At 44.5% G+C, this 18,266-nt stretch overlaps 1 protein-coding gene across 5 annotated transcripts in view; it reads right to left on the bottom strand.

Annotated features, from left to right (window-relative positions):
- The window catches only part of CCDC9B (coiled-coil domain containing 9B), a 160,324-nt gene that overhangs the window by 30,144 nt on the left and 111,914 nt on the right, over positions 1 to 18,266 (bottom strand). For 4 of the 5 annotated variants that reach the window (XR_005744822.1, XM_040333622.1, XM_040333624.1 and 1 more), the window contains one exon: positions 5,836 to 5,923. The exons of the other annotated variant lie outside the window; for it this stretch is intronic. Coding sequence is in view for 3 of the 4 variants with exons in the window: in XM_040333622.1 (XP_040189556.1) it covers positions 5,836 to 5,923 (88 nt within the window). In the remaining variant the exon portion in view is untranslated. The remainder of the gene's footprint in view (positions 1 to 5,835; positions 5,924 to 18,266) is intronic. 5 annotated transcript variants of the gene reach the window in all.

Genomic DNA, 18,266 nt, shown 5'->3' on the forward strand with positions numbered 1-18,266 from the left:
CCAAGGAGTTAAGCAGCCATCTTCCAGTGCGGTCAAGCCACGCCCCATGGTAGGTTTATTTTAACAGTGAGAGACAGAATAAACACACAAATATCCAGATGAAATAAGTATTTTATCCCCTATCAGCAAGATTTCTGGCTCACAGGTGCCTTCTATACAGATAACAAGCTGAGATTAGGAGCACTCTCTTGAAGGGAGTGCTCCTAATCTCAGCTTGTTACCTGTAAAAAGGACACCTGTCCACAGAAGCAATCAATCAGCTTCCAATCTGTTCACCATAGGCAAGGCCAAAGAGCTGTCCAAGGATGTCAGGGACAAGATTGTAGACCTAGGCTTGAAAGAAACACAAAATAACTGTCAATCTCCCACAGTCTGTGTCTCCATGCAAAATGTCACCTCGTGGAGTTTGCAATGATCATGAGAATGGTGAGGAATCAGCCCAGAACTACACACAGGAGAATCTGGTTAATGATCTTAAGGCAGTTGGGACCACAGACACCAAGAAAACAGTTGGTGACACACTGCAGTGCCCGCAAAGGTCCCCCTGCTCAAGAAAGCACATGCACAGGCCTGTCGGAAGTTTGCTAATAAACATCTGAATGATTCAGAGGAGAACTGGGTGAAAGTGTTGTGGTCAGATCAGACCAAAATCACGCTTTTTGGCATGAACTCAACTCGCCATGTTTGGAGGAGGGGGAATGCGGTCTATGACCCCAAGAACACCATCTCCGCCATCAACACATGGAGGTGGAAACATCATGCTTTGAGGGTATTTTTCTGCTAAGGGCGAAAGTACAACTTCACTGCATCAAAAGGACGATGGACGGGGTCATGTAACATCAAATCTTTGGCGAGAACCTCCTTCCCTCAGCCAGGGCATTGAAAATGGGTCGTGGATGGGTATTCCAGCATGACAAAACACACGGCCAAGGCAACAAAGAAGTTGATCAAGAAGAAGCACATTAAGGTCCTGGAGTGGCCTAGCCAGTCTTCAGACCTTAATCTCATAGAGAATATGTGGAGGGAGCTGAAGGTTTGAGCTACCAAATGTCAGCCTTGAAACCTTAATGATCTGCAAAGAGGAGTGGGACCTCAGGAGATGTGTGCAAACCTGGTGGCCAACTACAAGAAACGTCTGACCTCTGTGATTGTCAACAAGGGTTTTGCCGCAAAAGTACTAAGTCATGTTTTGCGAAGGGGTCAAATAATTATTTCACTCATTAAAATGCAAATCAATTTATAACACTTTTTAAATGCGTTTTTCTAGATTTTATTTTGTCGCTCAGTGTTAAAATAAACCTACCATTAAAATTATAGACTGATCATTTCTTTGTCAGTGGGTAAATGTACAAAATCAGCAGGGGATCAAACACTTTTTTCCCTCGCTGTATATGTAGAGGTTTAAAACCACTTTAAAAGTCCATTATGTCACGATGATATTTTCTTCATTTGTGTTATTTTGAAAGTAATACAGCATGCCCAATTCAATAATGAACAAAAAATATATATTTATAACCATCACAGAACAGATTTCGCAGTAAAACTGCAATAAAGGGACGTGTAAGGCAGTGTCAGGTGACAGATGCACACCATTGAGGTCAGGAGTGCACTGCTAAGGTAGTGGACCCTACGATTGACTGCTGCGGACGGAACAGGGGGTGGCTAAGGAAGGCAGGTCCACTGGAGCACTAACAGGGATCCCACAGGGAGCTAGAGCCTAAGATTCCCCAGGGCACAGAGTCCAAGATACAGCAGGTGTTCACCAGAGCCTCTAGTGGCGAGGATGGATTGGGCTGCAACTGGATCCAGGTCGCGGCCCCCAGAGTCCCCCAGCTCATGCTCACAGTAGGCTATAGAGGATAAAGGGGAAGCAGCAGCTCAGGATACAAGAGATGGTGAGGGGATAAACCAAAGGTTGGGGTGACTAGCAGACAAGGATAAACAAAGGACACGCCAAAGGTCAAGGTCACAAGCAGACAGGGATAGTCAAGAACAAGCCAAGATCGGTAAAACAGAGACAGATGTAGCACACGGCAAGCAGGAACTTAAACACACAATAGCTTAACAAACACCGTTGATCAGCATGGCTGGCTTGCAGTGCACAGGTTAATATAGAGTTCCCTGATAGGGCATGGGGTGGAGCCATACTAGAGGAGAGATTACTTAAGCAGCCAGGTGAAAGTGTCTGGCCTCTAAGATGAACACATGGAGGAGGTAATCTGTCAGACAAACATTACTGCATATCCATGACAGTACCCCCCCCTCTTATGACCCATCTCCCTCCCCCGCCTGGGCCCAGGCTTAAAGGGAAACCTCCTCAACAGACAATGTGCAAAGACCTCAGATGCAGCGATCCAAGATGCCTCCTCAGGACCAAACCCTCTGCAATGCACAAGGTACTGAAGAATGCCTCTGCAGAGCCGAGAATCCTGAACTTGACCAAGATCGTACTTTAGATTATCCTCAGAGACCGGAACCGAGGCAGGGAGAGGACGAGAGGATTTATTGAGGACCAAAGGCCTTTTAGGAATAAGGAAGGGCATGAGAGGATCAACAGGAATCTGAGGAGCCCAGACCCTTAAAGATGAACTAGGCAGCTAGCACAGGACCATCAGACTGGGCAGAGGTCAAGTTGGTTAGAAGGTGACAAGTCACAGGAGTCAAGCTGGATAGCTGAAAGAAAAGCAGAATTGAACCCCCTAGATATGTTTGAATGGACAACAGTATTAGGGTGAGGCAAGGTTGCAGAAGGTCCTGAATAAGGAAAAGTAGGAGGCTCACTGGGCATGGACTGGAGTGGCATAACTAGTTCAGAGACCGAGTGAATAGCATGGTCAGGTGTAGGGGCTACCTGAATCGCATCGCAAGGCGTAGCGACTGCAGAACTTGCAGACAAGCTAGCCTGGCTGTGCGTCCAAGGGTATTTAGGGACAGACAAAGGTAAATGGTTATGCAAACTGGAGTGAATGATCGGCTCAGGTTCACATGTGGGCTCCTCATCCAGAGAGCCACATGACCTAGAAAGTGCATCAGCCCGACTATTGCAGGACACATCCCAGAAATCACTATACGCAGTAGGAAGAGCAAAAGATACTGGGATGGTGGCAGCAGGAAGTTTCTCTTTTGGGGGCAACCTTGGGTAGGCAGGACGAGGAACAGGAGGAACTCCATGCCAGGATCTGTCCAGTAGTCCAGTCAACGTGTGGAGAATGGGGCCACTAGTTGAGGCCTTAGGTAAGATAAGGAAGGATATACACTCCTAGTGAAGTTTCACCTACCAACATCTTAACAGGGAGTGTCTGGAAGCAGATAGGACCCCCTGGGAGAACAGTGCCATCAATCGCCAAGACCACCAATGGCGTGGTGAGGGGCAAAAGGGTAAGTCTCATGGACGATGCGATTTCCCAGTCCATGAAATTGCCAGCGGCTCCATAATCCAGATATGCCGAGACCGAATGAGAAGAAGCATCAACATGAAGGAACACAGAAAGAAGACGACGAGAAGGTGAGGGTGAGCTCAGGCTGACTAAGGATCAAGGAATGCTGGCGCCGCTTTTCTAGGGTCCTTTCATGAAAGCGAATATCGATCTGGTTACACAAGGAGATAACTTTGTCCAGATCAGTGGGGATTGGTCATCCTGCCAATTCATCCTTCACTCTATCAGAAAGGCCATGCAAAAAGGTTGCGACTAAGGCCTCATTCTTCCAGCTCAATTCAGCCGTCAGTATGCGGAAATGAAGAGCATACTGTCCCACAGAATCAGACTCTTGGCAAAGACGTAAAAGGGCGCTGGCCACTGAAGAGACACGACCTGGTTCTTCGAAGATATTCCGAAAAAGTTTCAAGAAGTCAGACAGGCTAGAAACCACTGGATCATTCAGTTCCCACAGTGGGGCTGCCCAGGCTAAAGCTTCACTGGAGAGGAGGGAAATTAATAGAGCTCAAAATGAATAGTGCATTGGCTAAGGAACCCCCTGCAGGCCTTGGAGTCCCCAGAGAAACAGGATGGAGCTGGCAGTTGTAGTGAATGTGTGGCTGCAACTGCGACTGGAATAGGTGCAGCCGCTGATTCCGGTTGAGGTTGTTGAACCCAGGGTCCTAAGGAGGCCTGAACCTGTTCAAAACGGGAGGCCAAATCCTGAAGGAATCGCATCACCTGGGTCTGATTAGATTCCTGGGTCTCAAGTCTGCAGACTATGCCCTGCAACGGATAATCACCGGGTAGTGGCACATCAGCTGGGTCCATGGCTGATCAAACTGTCAGGTCACCAGTGGTCAGGTGACAGATGCACACTGTTGGGGTCAGGAGTGCACCGCTAAGGTAGTGGACCCTACGGCTGACTGCCGCAGAAGGAACACTGGATGGCTAAGGAAGGCAGCTCCACTGGAGCACTAACAGGGATCCCACAGGGAGCTAGAGCCTAAGATTCCCCAAGATCCAGCAGGTGTTCACCAGAGCCTCTAGTGGTGAGGATGGACTAGGCTGCAACTGGATCCAGGTCGCGGCCCCCAGAGTCCCCCCGCTCATGCTCACAGTAGGCTATAGAGGATAGAGGGGAAGCAGCAGCTCAGGATACAAGAGATAGTGAGGGGATAAGCCAAAGGTCGGGGCAACTAGCAGACACAGATAAACATAAGACACGCCAAAGGTCAAGGTCACAAGTAGACAGGGATAGTCAAGAACAAGCCAAGATTGGTAAAACAGAGACAGACGTAGCACATGGAAAGCAGGAACTCAAACACACAATAGCTTAAAGTGGAGGTTCACCCTATAAAAAATTTCTAACACTACATCCAGCCCAGTTCTGCATATAAAATGACACTGACCTTTTTTTTTTTTTTTCCCGTAGATAGCGTTTAGCCGTGGAATTCACCGCGGCTTCCGGGTAGGGAATCCCGCGGGAGTGGGCGTTCCTATTGACATGCCAATTGATTGACATGTTAAACGACGGCGCACACAGCGCTTCATGACTTCCCGAAAGAAGCTTGGGTCGGCTCTATTCAGCGCCGAATAGAGCCGAGCCGACCTTCCTTCGGGAAGTCGTGACGTGCTGTGTGCGCCGTCGTTTAGCATGTCAATCAATTGGCATGTCAATAGGAACGCCCACTCCCGCGGGATTCCCTACCCGGAAGCCGCAGTGAATTCCACGGCTAAATGCTATCTACGGGAAAAAAAAAAAAGGTCAGTGTCATTTTATATGCAGAACTTGGCTGGAAGTAGTGTTAGAAATTTTTTATAGGGTGAACCTCCACTTTAACAAACACTGTTGGGACCCTACGGCTGACTGCTGCGGACGGAACACTGGGTGGCTAAGGAAGGCAGGTCCACTGGAGCACTAACAGGGATCACACAGGGAGCTAGAGCTCAAGATTCCCCAGGGCGGGGAGTCTAAGATCCAGCCGGTGCTCACTGTAGGCTATAGAGGATAGAGGGGAAGCAGCAGCTCAGGATACAAGATATAGTGAGGGGATAAGCCAAAGGTCAAGGTGACTAGCAGACAAGGATAAACAAAGGACATGCCAAAAGTCAGTCCACAGGTTAATATAGAGTTCCCTGATAGGGCCTGGGGTAGAGCCATGCTAGAGAGAGGAGAGATTACTTAAGCAGCCAGGTGAGAGTGGCTGGCCTCTAAGGTAAACACATGGAGGAGGTAAGCTGACAGACAAACATTACTGCATATCCATGACAGGCAGGAGAAAACAATAGCTTCAGCTTTTTTTTATAAAAGTGGCGAGATTTACAAACATGCAACAAGCTAGAATTTCTGATTTCTGACTTTTAAGAATAGGCCCTTGGGAAACTGGACCATAAAAGGTATGGAACACAAAGTTACCTTTGGGCTCTGCCAGTAAGGCGATCCTTTCCTTTAGCTTGACTACTTTTTGTCTGTATCTTTTCGATATTAACTGGTTTTCCAAGCCCTAGGAAATGTGAAAGAAAATTATTTCTGAGACAAAAAAGCAAAGTAGTAGATTAATAACAATAGTCATAGGGAGTGGAATTACTAAGGAATGATGTAAAATTTGTCATCAAAACATGAGCACTGGTCATTAGCATGCACCGACCATTACATACACAGCAGCAGCAGAGATTGGTTGCCATGTGCAAACATTTACAGTGCTTGGTTTTGTCTGGGGACAATAGATTCTAGTTTTGGTGGAAGAAGGAAGATAAAAAAAATCAATAAAAATTTGGGCTTATCTAAAAATGTGAACATTCAGTCTTAAAAGGACAGCTATCAAAAGAAAATGCCATTCGGTTTATTAATCATTTTTGTATTTCAGAAGTCAATATTGTATTTACAAATACAGTCATCAGAAACTATAGTTTTTCCAATATTTCTTCTTTACAGGAAATATGGGGAAGTGTTAATTGTCTATCTTTGGCTTCAGTACTTCAGACTCACAGACCTGAAACAAGTATACAGCAGGTTTATTTTAATTTATTTATTACAGGTTTTTATATAGTGCCATCACTTTACACAGCGCTTTGCACATATATATTGGTACATTCACATCAGTCCCTCCCTTCATACTCACATTCATACACATACTAGGGCCAACTTGGACAACATCCAAATAACCTACCAGCATATGTTTGGAGTGTGGGGTGAAACTTAAGTACCCGGAGGAAACACACACAGGCACAGGGAGAACACGCAAACTCCAGGCAGGTAGTGCAGTGGTTGGGATTTAAACTGGAGACCCTAGTGCTGCTAGGCAGAAGTGCTAATCACGTAGCCACTGTGCTGTTAATTTAGATAAATCTTGAATGGCAGACAATATTCTAGGTCAATGACTCAATGTTTTAAAGCCAGTGGATCAAGAGCCAGGCAACTAGTATTTTAAGAGAAAAAAAACAACAACAAAGGCAGACCACTTATTTCTCCTTTGACAAGTTTCTTTTTATTTTTTGATAGCTACATAATAAGGCTTTATGCATATGTGCGCAATTACCCATGCAACATAGTACCCTATGTATTTTTGGTGCCCATGATGTGCTGAAGCTGTGTACAGCTGTCCGCTGCTATTTGACCCCTTTCACACTGATGCAGTTTTCAGGTGCTTTAGTGCTAGAAATAGCGCCTGTAAAGCACCTTAAAAAACTTCCACCCATTCTCTGCAATGGGTGCTTTCACAGCCGGGCTGTGTGCTTGCAGGACGTTTGGATAATTCCTGCAAGCAGCATCATTGGGGCGGGATGGGAGCGATGTATACAGTGCTCCCAAAACACCCCTGCCCATTGCAATGAATGGGCAGCGCTTCCAAAGCGCCTCGGAAGCGCTGCAACATGGGAGTTTTTAACCCCTTCTTTGGGGTTAAAACCCCCCTGCTAGCGTCCAAAAAGCAGAACAAAAGCACTGCTTAAACAGCCGCTAAAACGAGCAGCGCTTTACAGTGTGAAAGGGGGTCTTAGCAAAAAAGAAGCACACGACCGTGAGACATTCCTAATGTATAGGAGAAGCTACAACAAGGCAAACAAACTAAACAGACGGACCCAACAACAAGGGTCAACAAACCTCCTGCAAGAACTTGTCTGTAAAAAGCTGCAGAAGCTCGGGTTTCCACCAGACCGAACATGGAAAACATAGGGAACTGAAGTCCAGGTGGCGAACTTGCAAAGCTGGGCACCAGAGACATGGTGTCAGAATGCCCAGGAAACACCCACCGATTTGATAGAGTGAGCATGTAAGAGTGCTGAAGGTGTCTATACCTATACAATAGTGGATTATTTTGAAGCAGAATGTCCTTTGCAAGGCCTTGATGACAAGACAAAGAGAAAGTCCATCTTCCTTATGAAAGCCGTGGCTTTTAGATTAAAGTGGTTGTAAAGACAAAAGTTTTTTTTTTTTTTTTATCTTAATGCATTCTATGCTTTTTTATTCATAGCACAAAAAAATAAAAAGCCCAGTAGTGATTAAATACCACCAAAATAAAGCTCTATTTGTGTGGGAAAAAAAAATCAATAAGTAATTCTTATTCAAAATGTGAGCGCTGAAAGCTGAAAACTGACTTGGTTAGGAAGGGGGTATAAGTGCCCAGTGGGCAAGTGGTTAAATGCCCTTTTTAGGGCTTTTGGGTCCTGAGTAGGATGAATACCCCCCATTGGGTTTTTGCACTGTGTACAGATTAAATAGAACCCTTTGAATGTGTCCTCCAGAAGAACTCAAAGGACCACTCCCAGAAAAATTGTTTAATCAGCAGATCTGACTGTACTTGAGAAGATTTTGGCTGCTTTGAGAATAAAACAATGAGGAGGTAGAACTTTAAACTCCATTTTGAACCCCTTTGAAAGCAAGGATGATTAAACCAAAAGGTCTGGGACATCTGTGACCCAGACAAAGGCAAGTTGTAACAGACATCCCGCAACTCTTAGGCCTCGTACACACGGACGGACTGTCCGATGAAAACGGTCCGCCGGACCGTTTTCATCGGACATGTCCGCTTCGGAGATTTCTGTCTGATGGTTGTACACACCATCAAACAGAAATCCACGCGGACACGATACGCGGTGACATGGCCGCGCCGTCGCCGCGACGACGTGCGCGGCCCTGGAAGGTCAATGCTTTCACACATGCGTCGAATCACTTCGACGCATGCAAGGGCTTTCGGCCGAGCGGACATGTCCGGTGAGTCTGTACAGACGACCGAACATGTCCGACAGACAGGCTTCCATCAGACATGTTTCTTAGCATGCCAAGAAACATTTGTCCACTGGAAACCTGTCCGATCCGCCGGAAAATTGTCCGGTCGGACGTACAGACGACCGAACATGTCCGCTGAAACTGGTCTGCGGACCAGTTTCAGCAGACATGTTCGGTCGTGTGTACGGGGCCTTAGTAGTGAGCATGCCTCTTCATTGTGAAGAGGGATTTGGGGTAGACTTAGGTTTTATTTTCCAAGCCTTGCGCTGAAAGAAAGGACTGAATATTGGCTTTGAAAAAAGTCTGAGGAGAGCTATTTGGCACTCTTATTTAAGGAGGTAGAAACCCCCGAGGAACAAGTTATTTTCCTCCTGTAACATCTTTGATGAATTTGTCAAGCGCCTCACCAAATAGACATCATCCTTCAAAGCATACACGTGTGAGGCAACATTTGCAAGCAGTTTCAGCTGACTAGCCTTTTATCCATAAGTTTCTGCACATATGGATAGTAATGAGAGTCATTCTGAAGATCTGTGGCAGGACTTGTTCTAAGGCAGTGGTTCTCAACCCTTCTAGTGCCATGACCCTTTGATAAAATTTCTCAGGTTGTGGGGACCCCCAACAGTAAAATTATTTTCGTAGTGTGGGTTGTCAGCACCCAAGGCAAGACAAGTAATTTGCGCTCCTAATCCACAGACATTTAGAGCTCCCCGAGTCCCTTCCACTTGTACAGCATTAAAACCCCTTATGGTACATTTTAGGATGTACCACTCTTTCTATTTGTTCTACTTTCTTTCCCTTTTTTCTCTCTCTATGCTAATTTTTTTTCCCACATCCCTTTCTCTTGACGTATTTCTTGTTCTTTCTCTTATTCTTTCCCCCCCCTTTTCTTTGTGCCTCCCCCTCTTTTCCTCTCCCTTCCATGTTTTTTTTTTTTTTATTCCTTCTCTTACTCCTTGGCGGCAGGGGGGAGAATGTAATGAGTGGCAATGCTGGTGGGAAGTTGGGATCAGTGGCAGTGCTGGCGGGGGGGGGGGGTGGTTCTAATCAGCCAACTTAGGTGCTCTTGATCAAGGTCATCTGCTGATCTGAGAACTGTATTGGGGACTTTTAAGGGCAACTATAAATCCTATAAATCACAGGTAGTGTTACTCACCGTGTCTCCGGTTTCACTGTGTCTCCTACTTTGTGGTGTCTCGTAGCAGTGACACCTATGATGAACTCAGGAGATGGGGTTTCCTCAAGCCCCTCCCACTTCACATTCCTCACCAGTTAGCTGACCTCTAGGCTCCAGGGACAGCCCAGCTGGGAAGCTGTGCGAAAAGGCTGGAAGAGCAGCGTGGGCTTCAGGAACAGCCCAGGATTCGGTGACCCCTGGAAAATCGTCATTCGACCCCCAGGTTGAGAACCACTGTTCTAAGACATCAACACAAAAGAGTAACGCAGAGAGCAATGTCTTTAAGCGCTCTGGCAAAATTTGATTCTGTAAGACACTTCATATCTTTATTAAATAATTTTCTATTATACACCTACACATTCACATTTCCCTCCCCACCCTTCCCTGAAACATACAAACACAGTACACATAATATATCATAAAAACCATAGGTAGTTCCCCATTCCTTATAAATAATTAGACTGTTCTTTCAGCAATCGTTCCCTTATCTTCCCTCCCCTGTCAAACACATTTGTCTCACTCTCAGATCCATCTACATTCATTCCTCTATCATTCCCGCTTAACCTTTATTTCCTTGACTCATCTCTTCCCTTCTTCCTCAACTATTCATTAGATTTGGATATTGCTTTTCTCCCACCACTGTCTCCAGGTTATATTCAATTTTCTTAAGAGCACCTTGTCTGATGTACGTAACTCTTTCCTTCAGTATTGTTGTATTCATACTTTGTTTCCATTCTTTACTTAACAGTGGGAGAGGCGTTTGCTATCTCTGTGCAATCAGCCTCCTTGCCTGAAATAGGCATCTTAAAATTGCGAGCTGGTTATTACCAATTTTTCCTTCTCCCTCTAACCAACCCAATACACTTTTGTATTGGTTCCAGTTCCATATTAACTTCAAAAATCTGCTCAATAATTCCCACTACCTCCCTCCAGTACCGAAATAGTTTCAGGCATTTCCAAAACATGTGAATCATATCCCCTTCATTTCTTCCACATCTAGGGCAATTGGCATCTGATCTACGACCAAACCAAAAAAGCTTGTCCGGGGTATAATAAGCTCTATTAAATAAAAATAGATGGGACATCCTCTGGGAGGGGGATTATGAAACTAATGGGGCAAGTTCCAGGATTCTTTCCCACCGTTTCTCGGTTATGCTACCAACATCTCTTTCCCACTTCTTCTTTTGTATCGGGCCTTGTGTTCCTCTCAGTCTCCCCTTGTATATACTAGGGTAAACTTTTGATATTAAACCCTTTGATGTTCTTGTATTAATTTCCTGGAGCAGAGGGATTTTACTCCATGCTATTAACATTCCTTTGTACTGGACTGTAAGACCATGCCTGATCTGCAGGTATCTATAAAAATTATGTATTTGGTAATGCATATTGTTCTCTAAGTGCCTAAAGTTTTTAATATACCGTCTTGATACAACTGCTCAATATTCTTTATTCCTCATCTCTCCCATTCCCTGACTGTCCCCATCTTCTGTATTTCCCCCCAAGTTATTATTTTCCCAGTTTCAGAGGGAAGGATCCTGCCTCCATAGTTTCTACTAGGGAACTATGTTTGGTGTTATGTAGGCGTAACCTCCTCTCTATTTCACCCCCTTCCATGTTGCATCCCTTCATATATTGGAGCTGCGCTGCAAGGAAATAACTAAACGGGTGTGGTAATGCCACACCACCTTCTTGCTTAGATCTTTGAAGAATATTTAATCAAATTCTTGCCACCCCTTTTCTCCAAATAAGTTCCCTAAAAATGGTATCCATCTTTTGAAACCATTTTTTTTATATCCATACTGGGGAATTTTGTAAAACATAAAGGAGCTGCGGCATCCACACCATTTTTATCAAGTTACATCGTCCCACCACTGATAGTGGGAGCCGTTTCCACACTTTAATTTTCCTCTTATATTTATCCAATAATGGGACCATATTATCTAAGATATATTGATTAGGGTCTCTAGAAATGATTATCCCTAAGTATTTTATTTGATTTGCTATTTGGATTTGTTCAGCCTCTTGCGGCAGGGGTTTTTCTAAGGGATCTACTGGTAGCAACATGGATTTCCCCAGTTTATGGGGAGTCCCAAAAATTGGCCAAAGTTTTTAATTTCTTCCATAGCTTTCCTGAGTTCTGCGTATGTCCTAGGAGCAGGAGAAGGTCATCCGCGTATAATACCACTTTCTCTTCTATCTCACTTTGTTTAAACCCTCTTATCTCAGGAGCTGTTCTAAGAGCTATTGCTAAAGGTTCGAATGCGAGGGCAAAGAGAAGGGGGGACAGCGGGTACCCTGGTCTCGTTCCCCTCTGAAATTGAAACCAATCAAATTGAGTGTTGTTTACTTTCGCTACTGGCATTTTATATAACAACTTTATCCAATTTGTGAAAATCAGGCCAATTTGAAAATCTTCTAGGACTCTCCACAAATATTGCCATTCAAGGGTGTCAAAAGTCTTGGCGGCATCTAATGAAACAATTGCCCTCCCCCTCCTTCCTAGTCGGTTGGAATCTGGAGGTTAAGATATACTTGCCTTATGCTTATATTAATGGCCCTCCCGGGTATGAATCCCGATTGGTCGGGATGAACAAGGTTCTCTATTACTTTATTTAATCTAGCTGCCAGGACTTTCGACAATATTTTTATATCTGAATTTAATAAGCATATGAGTCCATATGAGGAGGTGTTAAGTGGATCTTTTCCCTCTTTGTGAATTACTATTATAGTCGATTCCATCATAGATGATGGAAGTTCTCCCTTCATCATGGACCAGTTTAGAACTCTCATAAGTTCCGGGAGCAGCTCCTTACCAAAGAATCTGTAAGTCTCAGCTGGGAGGCCATCTGGCCCCGGCCATCTCTTTTACTATTAGTTGGATTTCTTCCAGTGTAATGGTGTCACGTATCAGATAAGACCAGAACTGTGTGGACTGCAACAGAGGAAACTCAAACGTGTGTAAGTGAAATAAAGTGATTTATTAAAGATAAGTGAAATAATATAGATACAACCACCTACAATACCACACAGTGCACAACAACCAATACTAAACAGAACCCACAAATAATAGGCTCAGGGTTTAGGTAACAAACAGGAACAGGATCAAGTACAGATACAGAGCTTCTCAGGTTCAGGATCAGGGCGCAAGGAGAGATACCATGGCAAAGTAATAGGATGTCTGCCAGGTATTTATACACATCTCCTGCAATCACTCAAGTGATGCCTGATTGCAGGAGATGATGTCGGCCCCACACTGCCAGGAACCACCCTCTGGTGGACGCCAGTACTGCGGCCCAAATATCACATAATAACACCACCAGGGGAAAGCACCCCTGGCAGTTCTAGACTGCCAGAAGATACCTGCTGGTGGACCACAGTACTGCACGCCAAATATCAGGCAGTGTCACCAGCGGATGGAGCCTTCCCTGACAAATGGGCTCGTCTAATTCCTTCCTGTCTATCTCAGAAAGTGGGGGATAGTCAGTTTGTGGGAAAAAAAATAAATTTCTTCCCTTTCTAGAACTGTATAAGTCTGCATCATAGTCCCAGAATCTGTCCACTATCTCTGATGTGTGGGAGGATATTCTGTCCTCTCCCATGATGATCGCTGGGACCCCTGATGTAGACGAGTTCGTCTTGACCAAGTAGGCTAGCATTCGACCTACTTTCGCCCTCCGCAAACACTAATTGCCTTTAAAAAATCATGCTAGAAGACGTTTGTTTCCCCCAAGGACACAGACTTGCTGGAGGGCCTTTTTTAGTGCTGTTACATAGTTGCGCATACAATTTTTTTAAAACAAATGCAAGCAAAACTTAACCACTTTAGGACCACCTATCGCGATCATTCCCCAGAGAGGCAGAACGTTGATCTGCCTATGTAAACAAGGCAGATCGCCGTTCTGACAGGAGAGGACACAGATCTTCTGCACCTGCTAAGCAGGAACATGGCTCCCTGTGTTCACCCAGTCAGTTCATCCCCCACACAGTTAGCAAACACCTTCTAGGGACACGCTTAACCCTTTGATCGCCCCGGTTGTTAACCCATTCCCTACCAGTGTAGTTAGTACAGTAACAGTGCATATTTTTAGCACTAATCACTGTATTAGTGTCAGCGGCTCCCAAAAATTTGTCAAAGGTGTCAGTTAGGTGTCCGATTTGTCCGCCGCAATATCACTGATCGACGCCATTACTAGTAAAAAAAAAGAGCCATACGTCTAACCCATAGTTTGTAAACGCTATAAAACATTTTTTTTTTTTAATGTAGCAGAATACATATTGGCCAAAATTGGTGATGAAATTAATTTTTTTATTTTATTGGGTGCATTTCATAGTAGAAAGTAAAGAAATTGTTTTTTGATTTTCAAAATAGTTTATTTTTTATTTTTTTATAGTGCAAAATTGAAACCACAGAGGTGATCAAATACCACCAAAAGAAAGCCATTTGTGGGGATAAAAAGGACATTCATTTTATTTGTGTACAGCATCGCATGATCGCACAATAGCGAGTTAAAATAACGCAGTGTCGTACTGCAAAAATGGCCTGGTCATTATGGGGGTAAAGGGGTTTCGAAATTGCACAAACTGTTTTGCAACGCTCTTCAAGGTACTCAAAAACATTGCACAGATCTCATTAAGGTTTCACTTCCAGCAATAAACTCAAATATTAGTCCTGGTTCACACTGATTTCTGGTGCATTCCAGAATCGCATTACAAGTTAAATAACATGAGTCTGTTTGCATATATGCAGTACAGCTGTGATGTAATTTTAAAAGGGTCCTGTGTAATGCAGTGCGATTTTGTGGTCCATAGTCTTCAATCGCACGCACCAAACCTGCATCTGTGTTCTTTTTTGATCCATTTGACAATGTGATTTGAGTTGGATTTGTGCCAATTGTTAGGAGCTGGCACCCGCCTAACAACCAGTGACTCATCCCTGCTGTCAGCATCAGGGATGAGTCATTGGATGTTAAGAAGTCGGCATTTGCCTCCCCCTTTCCTGGCCTGCCGGGCCACATGCTCCAATAAGGGCCTGGTATGGATTTTTTTCAATGCCGGCTCTTTTATTTACATTCTGCTGTCAGCGGTGTATCCAGCAGACAGCAGGGATGAGTCGCAGTTCTTTCATCAAAATCGCATCTGAACCGCATAAACTCACAGTAACACTGTCCCTTGAAATCGCACTGGAAACCAGATTTAAATTGCACCACATCAGTGTGAACATAGCCTTAGTGATGAGCAAACAAGTACACTGCACACTTTAAATCCTGTACACCTATACATAGAACACTGGGCAGCAATCAGCCATACAAGTCACTCTGGCACAACAGGCAATTCTCTACCTCCAGAGTTACTATCATTCTATGCAGAAAGACTTGTGCCATTGCAGACTATTCTGAATCTAGCTCACCAAATTATCTCTCAATCTTATGAGACTGATCACACTGTTCTCGAGACCCACACCACAAGACCTCCAGATGTCAAAACTTCACCTCCACTGAACCCATCTGCTACTCCATTCTCTCCTCAAAAACCTGGTATTGGATACCACCATCTCTAGCAATGGTAAAGGATAATTTGGTAAGATGAGGCCTCAAGGAACCGATACGTTGATCATTGCCAAGTGCATCACCTACAAAGAACTAGCCAACACTGTCCTTATGAAGTTTGATGATCACCCAAACAACTATAGAAGTTGGAGACCCACACTTAAGGCAGTAGTTCGGGAACTTTAGCATCCTACCTATGCATGAACTTGGTTTGTTAATCAAATGGTTAGGTCAATGAACTGTGTTAGGAGGCTTAAAATTTAAAACTGTCAATTTCAATGTCAATGTAAATTTAATGAAGACTGTGCTGAAAAAAAGCTCAATATGAGCAAAAATTGTAAAAAAATATATTATAAAACCTTGAAATTTAAATAAGGTGACAATGCAGCCCAGAATCAATAAAATAAAAAGAGTGATTCCTTAAAAAAGTGTGAAAAAAATACCCCCCCTATTTCCTTGCCATGCTTACCACCCACTTCCCCTGAAACAGTCTTACTGGTTGCCTGGGCAGACCGTGACTTTGGGTGGAAAGTCCATGCGGCTGTAGGGGTGGTGACCAGGTTCTCTGCAGCAAAGTACCTTTCAATGAGTTCCACTAGGTTGTCTGCCGACTTGGGGTCTCCTTGACTCACCCACTTCTGCAGGGGAATTGGCAGTGACCTCAGGAATTGGTCCATGACCACAAACTCCACTATTTGTGGCACAGACAGGGACTCCGGCTTTAGCCATTTCAGCACCAGGTGGATTGGATTAAACATCTGCGATCTTGGGGGCCTCTCATCTTGGAAGAACCAGCTGTGGACCCGCTGTGCTCTAATGGCCAAGGTGACACCGAGTCGCACCAGGATTTCCCACTCGACCTTCTCATAGTCTCCTGCTTCAGCCGACTCCAGATCATAGTAGGCCTTCTGCAATTCTCCCGAAAGTAAGGGGGCGATCAGTCCTGCCCACTAGGTATGAGGCCAACCTTCCCTCTCAGCGGTCCGTTCAAATGTTAGTAGGAAGGCCTCTGGATCATCATCTGCAGTCATCTTAGAAAGAAAGCGACCCACATGGATGGCTGAGGGCTTGTCTCCAATCTCATTAATTTTCGCAGGTGACCACTGTGCTAGCGTCTCCACAACCTCAGTCAGGGTTTTCCTATCCGCTTTTGCAGCAGCGGCAAGCTGTTCAAACCGCCTCTGCGATTGCTCCTTTACAGCACTAATCTGTTGGCACAGCGTCTTGGTTTGCTCCTGTGCGATAGCGTTGGCTTACTGTTGTGCAGCGTTTGCTTGCTGCAGTGCAGCGTTGGATAACACCATTTGTTTGAGGATTTCCTCCATGTTGTCACTTTAGGTACTGGCCTTTTAAATAGTAACTTACTACTGCTGGTTGCAGCCTCCACCATATGTAACCTGGGGGATAGGTAGCAGGTACAAAAGCTCCCTGGGATAAGCAGGCACAGATATCAAGTCCATAGGATAAGTGAAAACAGTGCAGTTTTTATTGGTGCTAGGGACAAAGTCTATTTACAGGTGCTGTACAGTGTGCAGAAAAAAACAAACATAATAGTTAAACAAAAACCTAGCCGTGTCTCGGCTCTAACTATACGATATACAGTACAGACCAAAAGTTTGGACACCTTCTCATTCAAAGAGTTTTCTTTATTTTCATGACTATGAAAATTGTAGATTCACACTGAAGGAGTCAAAACTATGAATGAACACATGTGGAATTATACATTACAAAAAAAGTGTGAAACAACTGAAAATATATTTCATATTCTAGGTTCTTCAAAGTAGCCACCTTTTGCTTTGATTACTGCTTGGCACACTCTTGGCATTCTCTTGATGAGCTTCAAGAGGTAGTCACCTGGCGCAGCACCCCATCACTCTCCTTCTTGGTCAAATAGCCCTTACACAGCCTGGAGGTGTGTTTGGGGTCATTGTCCTGTTGAAAAATAAATGATGGTCCAACTAAACGCAAACCGGATGGAATAGCATGCCGCTGCAAGATGCTGTGGTAGCCATGCTGGTTCAGTATGCCTTCAATTTTGAATAAATCCCCAACAGTGTCACCAGCAAAGCACCCCCACACCATCACACCTCCTCCTCCATGCTTCACGGTGGGAACCAGGCATGTAGAGTCCATCCGTTCACCTTTTCTGCGTCGCACAAAGACACAGGGGTTGGAACCAAAGATCTCAAGTTTGGACTCATCAGACTAAAGCACAGATTTCCACTGGTCTAATGTCCATTCCTTGTGTTCTTTAGCCCAAACAAGTCTCTTCTGCTTGTTGCCTTTCTTTAGCAGTGGTTTCCTAGCAGATATTCTACCATGAAGGCCTGATTCACACAGTCTCCTCTTAACAGTTCTAAAGATGTGTCTGCTGCAAAAGGTGGCTACTTTGAAGAACCTAGAATATGAAATATATTTTTAGTTGTTTCACACTTTTTTGTTATGTATAATTCCACATGTGTTAATTCATAGTTTTGATGCCTTCAGTGTGAATCTACAATTTTCATAGTCATGAAAATAAAGAAAACTCTTTGAATGAGAAGGTGTGTACAAACTTTTGGTCTGTACTGTATACAAGCCCTCACTACCAGGCTGAACAAGCCTACAGCTTGTCAACTTCCACATCAACTGCTCCAAAAGTATTCACCAACCTCCTTGCTCTCACAAACAAGCATTGACTGTGTTTCCCAGGCAGAGCAAAGTCTGTTTGCTCAGGTGAGCTTAAATTGACCTAGAAGAGAGGACCAACACCTGAACTGGATCCCTGAATGTATACGAGAGGAGCCTGGGAGATGTATAAACCCCGAACAGGACTTTACCAGGCTCTCTCTGTATATATGGACCATACTCTCTGGACAGACTGGGTCTAACAGTATGTCAATGCATACAGCAGCACT

Source organism: Rana temporaria, chromosome 13 (assembly GCF_905171775.1).
Source record: "Rana temporaria chromosome 13, aRanTem1.1, whole genome shotgun sequence".
Lineage (NCBI taxonomy): Eukaryota > Metazoa > Chordata > Amphibia > Anura > Ranidae > Rana > Rana temporaria.